Source organism: Parasteatoda tepidariorum, chromosome 9 (genome assembly GCF_982258835.1).
Source record: "Parasteatoda tepidariorum strain Cologne lab strain chromosome 9, Ptep-v5.0, whole genome shotgun sequence".
Taxonomy (NCBI): Eukaryota; Metazoa; Arthropoda; class Arachnida; order Araneae; family Theridiidae; genus Parasteatoda; species Parasteatoda tepidariorum.
Window position 1 is genome coordinate 88,752,984 of NC_141763.1, and position 10,466 is coordinate 88,763,449.

Genomic DNA, 10,466 nt, shown 5'->3' on the forward strand with positions numbered 1-10,466 from the left:
ATTGTATTCATTAAAATTCGTTGAATTCGTAAAAGGATCTTTACGATTTTGTTCGGCAATTTTTCCTAACTAAAATTTTTTGATATCAGTTTATAAATGTCATTTCTTTTGAAAAGTTTATATGATTACTTTGAAGTGATATATCAATATTTTTTAAATCATCGACTTTTCTTTTGAAAAGCAGGGCCGGCGGAAGGCGGTCTGGGCGGGAAGGCGGAAGACCTAGGTCTGCAAAGCCGGCATAAGAACTATCTTTTTCAAACAACAAAATCTAAACGAGACAAAACAAAAATACTGACGAAGTTACAATTTCAGGAATCGCAAATAGATAAATATACTCAATCCGTTTTGAAGAATTGTATTTGGAATGATAAATTGCTTATAAACCATTTTGTTCATTCGCGATTCAATCTTTTAACAGTGAAGAGTGAAGCAAATTATTAGGGTGCCAGTGCATTTGGAGAGTTTATTATAGGTAAGTATATTATATTACGTATTATAGATATAGATGTTATTCTAAATGCTATTCAGAGTAGTAAAATGACTTTGCCGTTTTCTATACATAATATACTATTTATTTCGACAAGTTATATTTTTATTATATATCCCTAGGATGAAACGAGTAAAAGAAAGTGGTGCGTCATTTAGAAAGAAAAGGAAGAGAAGGGAGGAAATACAGACTAAAAATACTGGAGCACTACTCAAATATACCTCCCATAAGTCAACTTCTAGTTCTTTTAGTATTGTTGCCTCAAATACAGGCGAAGAAGCAGCCCTCGAAGGCGAAAAAACATTTTCCAATGTTGTTCAAGAGGAAAGACCTGCTTCACACACTGGCGAAGAAGTAGAAAGTTCATCAAGTTCTGATGAAGAATCTGCTGCACAAATTATTCCATCTATTTCTATGAAAGATATTGGATTATGGCCTAACAAAATTGACGACAATACAAGAGTATTTCTGGTACGTCAAGGTCCCTTTGCAATTCAAAATTTGGACGCCGACTTCAGCGAAGGAGTAAAACGTCCTAATAATACAATCAAAGCCAAAGGTGAAACAAGAAAACTGAGTCAGGACTGGTTTTTTCAAATTTTGCCTAATGGCGAAAAGCTCTTAAGATCGTGGATGGTATATTCACCATCGAAGAAAAGTCTTTATTGTTTCTGCTGCAAACTGTTTGATAATCTTTGTCAAGCAGGTTTTAATACGGAAAATGGTTTTAACAAATGGTGGAAACTTTATCCCAAAATTAGTCAACATGAGGTGAGTCCACTGCACATTCGATCATATTCCAAATGGAAGGAATTAGAAATAAGACTTGGACGTGGCGCAACTATTGACAAACTACAACAACAGAATATTGATAAAGAAATAAAAAAATGGAAGGAAATTCTAACAAGAATACTTGATATAATTAGATTCTTAGCAAAACAAAATTTGGCGTTTCGAGGACATCGTGAAAGTGTTCATCAGGAAAACCTCGATTCAATGGAAAATAGAGGAAATTTTCTTGAGCTTGTTGACTTATTGGCTAAGTACGTATTGGTTAAGTAAGGCTAAGTAAGTCTTCTTCCACTCATAGATGGAATGTTTTACTTTCTGTCACTGATCAAGGTGTTAAACGCAGTGTAGAAACTCGCTGGAGCACTAGAGCTACCGCGGTAACTATAGTAAAAAAACATTTTTTTTACATTTTAAGCGCTTTGGAAAAATTGACATCTGAAGAAGAAAATAGTAAAACGAGATCAGATGCTGGAGTATTACTCAATTCTATGCAATCTTTTTCTTTTCTATGTTACCTTCATTTATGGGAACCCGTCCTTTTGGAAATCAATGACGCTCAAAAATACCTGCAAATAAAAGGGTTAAATGTTCACCAATGCCATATAAAACTAAATTCTTTGCAAACACATTTCATGGAACAAAGAGATACGCTGTTATAGCAGCCAAAATAATTTGTGAAGAGTTGGAGATATCGATTGAGCGTCGAGTTAGAAGGAGAAAAAATATGAGTGGGGAAAATTCGCGAGACGTGGGGCTATCCTTAGAAGAAGAAGTACGAAGAGAAATGTTTTCATCTATGGGCAGAATTATAAAGGAAATAAAAGAACGTTTCGATCAGTTGCATGGCCTTGTAAGAAAATATTCGTGTATAATACCGTGTAACCTACTAAATGAAGAATTTGAATGTCAAATAAATGACTTGATTAACATTGATAAAGAACAGTTCCATATTGAAAGAAAAAGGATCCAGGTTTTTATGACTGTACCTACACTAAAAGAAGAGGCAAAACATTGGAAAAACGGGGAGAAGGGCCCTCTTGATCTGCTAAAATTTATTTAGCAGTATAGGTTGGAAAATTCTGTTCCCAACATTGCAATTTTGTTAAGAATTTTTTTAACAATTTCAATCAGTGTCGCTAGTTGCGAAAGAAGCTTCTCAAAATTGAAGTTGATAAAAAATTATCTTCGTTCTACAATGAGTCAATTAAGACTAAAAAATCCATAGAGTTGATATACTGGGTAGAGAGAGTAGAATAACCCCCGACCCGTGGACAAGATAAAGTCACGTGACTGTAGCCCAAACTCGCCGTTCACTGAGACCGCTTCGATTCCCGTCCATTCGTTTAGCATTGCGATCGTCTGATGCAATTAACTGTCTGTCTTTTAAATTCAGAAATAAGAATGGTACAAAAGTCCTGAGCATTTTGCTGCACGGAGAAGCTTTCTAGGGACTGTCCGATAACTTTTTACAAGAAAGGGCGACATTTTTTTCACTTTTTCTATTTTAAAATTGATTTTAAAATTTTTCCGATACTCAGTCATGCTCTGATAATCATGTTTTATTTGCTTTAATAATCAATTACGATCGTTTTTGCTCACTTTTTTTGCATTTAACATAAGTTTTTATTGTTTCTTAAACTTTAAACTTATAATGTTTAAGTATATTTCAATATATACTCTATTTTTAGCTGAAATAGCTGCAAAGCTTTGTTGGCTTCCTTGGCGAGATACTTTAGCGCCAAGGAACAGTTAACTTTCGGTTTTGTTTTGTTCTCTTTAAATGTCGATATCATTTCTGTATATTCCGAAGATTTTGTATATCTTTACCTCTTGATTACTAAAACCCAATATTTATCTTGTTCTGAAATGTTTCCTTTAAATTTATATATTTAAATAAAAAATGTGGTACATAAGAAATTGTGTTTTTTAAATTATATAGGAATGCTTAAAAAACCAATTATTTGTATATTCTTATATGCTTGATGAATAATTAAATTCTATGAAATATTTTTAGTATTTAAATATAAAATAGTGTATAATAGTCTCAGTGTTAATTTTTAATAAAATTGTATAATTCTGTTACTATACATAAAATGAATACAAATTATGTACTATTTAGAAAATAAATTAAGGTACATTTAAAATAATCATTAAGTACTTGTTTATCTTCTTTTTATTTAAAAATAGTTGCTATATTGGAAATACTTTATTTTACTAGTATATTAAAGTGTAGAATTAGTTTGATTTAGTGCAACAAATTTAAAAAACATAACATAGAAGTGGCTAAGTTGTATAGGAGTAAATTAATGCAGTAAATTAGCTCATGTGATGGATTCGTATGGAATAAATTGTTCAGACGGCCAAGGCTAACAGCTGGCTGTGGGGCAAAGATTTAACATCCTGAACCTTTCTTGTAAACTTTCAACTGTTTTTACCTTTGTATAGATTGTATATATTTTATTTGCTAGCTGGCTGAAAGATGTAGTTTTAAATGCGCTTACTATTTTTAAGAAAATTACGTTTTTTATGGAGGGGCATTGTAATTTTCTTAATGTCCATAAAATGATTATGGTTTTTTTATTTCAATCTACAATTTAGTACAAAGTAAAAATTCTAATTGCTTTCTCTTTTATTTAAGTATTTTTCGTTTAAATTTCGAAAGCTTTTCTACTAGTCACTTTGCGTGTACAATTCAATTTTCCTTGTAACTTATGGAATTAGATTGTACATGAAATACAAAGTAAAATTTCTAATTAAACTCTTTTATTATTTTCTTTTATTAGTTTAATACTTTTAATCTTATATTTTTCTCTATTCGGCGCTGAAAACTTTTATATTAGAATAAATATTTTATTTCCTATTTAGACAAATTGTTGAGTATTAAGTTAAAATGCAACAGTAGTTAATTTTTGAAAATATCTATTTTAAGTGTCAGGAAAAAAAGAAGTCAAAATTCTAAATTAATAATGTAAATAATCTTTATTACAATAATTAATATTGTAAATAATTTAATGTATTCAATAAATGAATAAAATTCTAGACGTTATTAAATTTAATCAAAAATATGTTTTCTAACTAATCTGTTCTACTAAAAACGGGTTTTATTTTCCTCGAAGCTATTTTTCCCGAAATTTAATATTACCTCTCGAGCAGTCTCTTGGTGAGCATAAATAAAAATGATAAAAGTGTTGCAACATTAACGTTATTTCTAAGCATCGAACTTTTTTCAGACAATCTGTTTAATTTTACAATTTGCTTTATCTAACAGTGATAAAACTTTTAAAACGTAAAGATAAAATTTATTTTTTAAATGAACTTATGTTTCATTAAAGAAGAAAGGCAACATTTTCAAATTCACATTTTAAGCCCTGGTAAGCGTTAAAAAATCGTGATTTTTGTATCGAAGTTATTATTTTTTTAAAAAAAAAAATAACAATAGTTAAATGTAATAATAGTTATTACAATATATGTTGTTAAATTTTTTTATTAAATAGGTCTTTGCAATAAAAACATTTAAAATTTTTTTTTCTGAATATAGTAATAAATATAAGTGGTGCAAAATATCGTTTTTTATTTTTATATAATGAATAAATTTTTAAGGAATAGTGTTAAGGGTAAAGACGAGAACTACTTAATTTTTTTTAATAAAGGCAGTACTTTAATTAAAAATTATTTGTTAAGAAAAAAAAGCTCCTTATGTTTTAAAAACCCATTTAATAATATTAAAGAAATGTGATTAACGAAAATATTTTATTTGCTCTCTTTCAAATGCTGCGATTATTTGCGCATCGGTAATATCGAAATAAAGCTGTTTAAAACATTTTGTGCGCAAACATTTGTGATACTGCGCCAAGTATTGCACTCTTTCCATCACGTGATTGTTGCTCTTTGCTTGCTATCTGTAGCGCGTCTTTTCGGAAGGAATAAAGCGAACTTGGTTCCTCTACCTACTATTTCAACTCTATGACAAAATCTTGCAATATTGTCAATAGAACAAGAAATTACAAATAATATAAATTTTGAGAGCATTATACACGATTTTTCTAGTATGAAAGCTAGAAGAGTAGATATTATATAAATATGTTTACGAGTGCATACAAATATGTCTAAAAAAATTTACTCTGTGTATTAATTAATATTGATTAAATAACTTAATAAATTATTTATGTGTATTAATTTATAAAAATCACTATTTGATTGACTTATAATAGAAAGGGCGGCAAACTGGAGATCGCCCCGGGCGGCAAAAGTTCTAGGTACGCCACTGCTCTCTATTATTATTTCATGAGATACATTCTTATTTATATAGGCTTGGCGACGAAACCCCGGAACTTTCGACATGACACTTAACTATTCTAGCATAACTCCGTAAATATTACTCCTATCACTTCCAAACAAAGGGGATACCTGCAAGTGACGTAGGGTGGGTATTTCGATCCTGATTGGTTGTTGAAACTGGGCATTTGTTTACGTTAACAACTGTTCTTTCCATTTTATTTCAAGAAAGTTAAGCCCGTCAAGTATCAATTCTTTTAAGTGATATAATTTATTCTTTCACCATATTATTCTAATTTAACACAAAGACAGGCACTGAGCCATGTAGAACATAAACAAACTAATTATGCATCCAAGCTGCTACGGACACAAAACAAAAATATATCATGGTTACAATAAAATGCATCAACAAATAAAAAATGTAAGTTAAACAAAAGACGTAAGCGAGAAAGAATTATATTCCAACAAATTTGAGGTGCTGATAAATATTAGCTGGTTCTGATGTCATAGGCCACATGTGAGAGGGTAAAAGAGATCTTCTTGAAGTGCAAGTACCCAACTTTCCAGATTAACCATTTTGTCACCGGAATGGTTGCCAAATATCGCCATGCAGACAAAAATGTCGCGAAACCAAGTCTTCCATAAAATATGCACAAGGCATTATTTTCTCTCTAAATGACGTTAGAATTAGGAAACTTTTTTGCAAATTTTCTAATAACTTGCTGCTTATTTAGGGTGCTTCTGAGATATTAAGCCTCATAACAAAAGAATATTTGCAAAATTATAATTGCAAAACCTTACAAATATTTACAAATTTGTATATTATTTCTCAATGCATTCGATAAACCGAAACATTAAAGCTATTGCTTACTTTTCTAAAAATAAAATAATAAATAATTATAATGTGTTGTATGTGTTGCATAGTAATCACATAATAGTTATATCACATGGTTATCAATGTGTTGTGCCATTAAAATGTGATACAAGACATCTGGAAACATAATGAACCTCGAAAGTAATCAACAACGGAATACCAAAATGTAATGATAATTAAGTATACTGGAAGTACAAGAAAGAACTTTTCACAGTTGACTACTCCGTTGAAAAACTGGGGATGTTGTTAATTAGGGAAACGAAACAGCAGCGGCAACCGAAAGGAGAGTATGGCAATTAAACAACATGATTAATATTTGAAGAGTGTACAGCCCCAAAACAGACATTTTAGCAGTACAAAAAGATAGGGTCGAGTTGACATGATAATAATTTAAATACACTCGAAAAAAATCTGAAGCAACGGAAAAAAATTTCGTAATATTTTGTTTAAAAAATCACAAATAAATAAAATAAAATAAATTTCATTTTTAAAAAGTTTAAGAAATACAAAGAAAAATTAAAAAATAATTTTAATTTTCTTAAAAAAAAAAAAACTAGCAGCATGCCACTTATTTACAAACAAGTAGAATAATAAAATATATAATGATGCTATGTGTAAAAGTCCTTGAAGTACTTCGCTTAAAAATCCTATAAAAAGTAAGAAAAATAAACTATTTTTGCTTAATTGAGTATTTTAAGAAAAATTTTAAAATTATTTTAATATTTTTTTAGAAAAACTATAACAATGCTACATAAAATCTAAGAATACTATTTGGAAAAATCTTTGTAATATTTAGTTAAGAAATTTTTTTTTTTTAAATGCGTATTATAGCGAAAAATGTGTTAACATATGACATAATTTACAAACTGTTAGGAAAAAATGTAGTAATGTTATTTGGAAAAATCCTTAAAAACTAATAAATGAAATAAATTCTATCTTTAAAATGTGTATTAAAGAAAGAAAAAGGTTTTTATTTTCTTACAAAAAATCATTACCATGCCATTTTTTACAAGTAGTAGCATAACTAAATGTAATACTAATTAACCAGCAAATGTATAAACAGATCTGCATAATATGCACAAACGCTGTTCGGGAATTTTTTTTTACTCCAACTAAAAAAGAAAAAAACAATAATCCGCCTCTTCAAAGAAAATTAGTCTTTTTCGAATTACCCAGAAAAAAAAAATTCGTAATCACGCTTTTTTTTTTAAATCATTGCAAACGCGATTTAAAAATACATTAACATGATTTAAAATTGCACATCGCCATTCTTATTTACGCGATTTAAGATCACGATTTTACATCAAATATCGCGCTTTATTTTTCCGCGAGTTAAAAATCCACTTCAAAGATTCGTGTTCTAGAGATTTAAAAAATTATACACCGGAATTCGTATTCACACAATTTTAAAATGAACTATCTAGAAGCGTATTCACTGGATATTAAAATCAAACATCGAGATTCGTATTCACGGGATATTAAAATCAAACATCGAGATTCGTATTCACGGGATATTAAAATCAAATATCGAGATTCGTAATTCACGGGATATTAAAATCAAACATCGAGATTCGTATTCACGGGATATTAAAATCAAACATCGAGATTCGTATTCACGGGATATTAAAATCAAACATCGAGATTCGTATTCACGGGATATTAAAATGAAACATCGAGATTCGTAATTCACGAGATATTAAAATCAAACATCGAGATTCGTATTCACGGGATATTAAAATCAAACATCGAGATTCGTATTCGCAGAATATTAAAATCAAACATCGAGATTCGTATTCACAGGATATTAAAATCAAACATCGAGATTCGTATTCACGGGATATTAAAATCAAGCATCGAGATTCGTATTCACAGGATATTAAAATCAAACATCGAAATTCGTATTCACGGAATATTAAAATTAAACATCGCGATTCGTATTCACGAAAATTTCAGATCAAACATCGAGATTCGTATTAATGCGATTTTATAATTATACATTGAGATTCATATTTACAGTATTTTAAAATTATATGTTAAAACTCCTATTCGCGGGATCTAAAAATCACACATTGAGATTTATATTCATACCATTTAAATAAATAAATATATAAAACCTCCCCTCAATATTTTAATTAAAATGCTGATAAGATTTTATGGATAAATCTTTCGTACATGCTTTTTTGTTGCGTAAATTTCAGGTATTATTTAAAAAATGTTTTTGCAAATAGCATTTTTCGATTTCTATTTTTACCTTGTTTGGTTTTTTACCAAGCTCATTCCTGTGGCATAAATCAATAAAGAGTTCTATAAAAATTAAAAAATTTTTAAAAAAATTCGAGATTTTTAAACAAATTTCGCCAAAATGCGATAGCTACCAAAGGGTTGAAATTACTTACATAGAGTTAATCAATGCGTGCAGAAAGTTTTTTATTGAAATTTTGTGTTCGCAGTGAGATTTTTATATTACCTAAGTCTGTGCATAAACCTCTACAGCCATGTTTTATAAAAAGATAGGATTGAACTTAATGATCAAAATTAATCACAAATAATAATTCTAAAGAAAAAACAATACATAATAGCATATGAAAAAATAAGATATGTGAGCAAATAAAATATGTGAGCAAATAAAATATATGAATAAATGAAATAAGTTTATAAACAAGTAACGAAATAAAATAAAGCAAATAAATTAATTAAAATTCTTTTTTTTAATGAGTAATATAAAGAAAATAATAATATTATTTTCCTTACAGAAAAAATATTGTCGAAATAAATTTAATTAAAGAATAAATTATTCTCTCAAAAAGTTTGACCAACTGGGTATATGAACCGCTAGTGATATGATAATTTAAAAAAGAGCTTACCGTACATCTGTACTACTTTTTGTACCACCATTGTATCTGTACAAAGAAGTAAAAAGAGCTATGATGGCAATTTAAGTGCTTCTGCACTAAAACTGTAAAAGTGCAAAGTCAAGTTTGTTAAAATTAGCTTAATTCATTATTCTTTGCACTTGGAAAACGGTGGAGTTGAAAGATCGGGGCTTGGTTGAATGGCAATTGGAGATCTACGCCCTATAAAATTTTATGGTAAACCCATACCAAACCCGTCCTTTTATAGGTGATAACTATGCAACTCAACATTTTAACGTTGGACATTTGCCAAACACAGAAATTTTATGTAAATCAAGGTTAAAACAGGTGGTTGGGTATTTATAAATTGTTCAACAAAAAAATGTTATGTCTAGACATATAATTTTTTCTAAAAATAGATTATCACGTGATATTTTATCGATAAAGTTACTATTTATACTTATTGAAAATGATTATTAAGTTTTATCACGTACCACTTCGCAACAAGCTTCATGCAAAATTTTGTATTCATTCATCGTGTCAGGCCCTTTCAACCATTATGAGTAATTAAGTTTAGGGAGGAGGAAGGGGTAAAGAAAGTTCGAAAGAATGTAAATAATATTATTCTAGATCTTTTTTAAACGTTTTATTAACCTATCAACCGCAGGGATGACATTGGTCAATGGCAAAAAAGCTGAATTTCCGCACGTGTAAATTTTACACGCGTGCAATTGTTTAATGACAAATTCCAGACAATGGAAGATAATGAATAACAACGTGTTGACATAAAATTATGCACTAGCTTATTACTATATAAATGATTACATCGATACTTAACATTTAGTAAAAAGTAAAATTACCAATTGAAAAAATAAAGCTAGAAAATTATATTTTTCTTCAGTTCTCATAAAGACAATTCTTACTGCCTGGTTAAGCACATTATAATTACTGAGAACACACATTAATATTACATTTCTTTTAATAAATACTGTTACGTGATTTTTTTATCAGTAATATGACTTTTTAAATTATTTAGAAAACGTTCTTTGAAAGAAACTAGTTATTTATCATGATCATGTAAAGCCTTTGAAAATTATTTTGCCTTTTATTAATGTATATAGTGCTTAAAAAGTACTTTTGTCCTTGTACTATAAGATTGGGAAAAGTCTTCCAAACTACAGTA

General features: G+C 29.1%; 1 protein-coding gene across 2 annotated transcripts in view; it reads right to left on the reverse strand.

Moving 5' to 3' along the window:
- Positions 1 to 9,860, reverse strand: part of LOC107450517 (ferric reductase SjCytb561) — a 35,833-nt gene extending 25,973 nt beyond the window's left edge. Inside the window, exon 1 of one of the 2 annotated variants that reach the window (XM_087152300.1) lies at positions 9,778 to 9,860. Coding sequence is in view for 1 of the 2 variants with exons in the window: in XM_087152299.1 (XP_087008425.1) it covers positions 9,296 to 9,326 (31 nt within the window). In the remaining variant the exon portion in view is untranslated. Of the gene's footprint in view, positions 1 to 9,295; positions 9,570 to 9,777 lie in introns of those variants that run through there. The other variant, XM_087152299.1, reaches the window with a different exon arrangement.
- Positions 9,861 to 10,466: the final 606 nt, after the last annotated feature.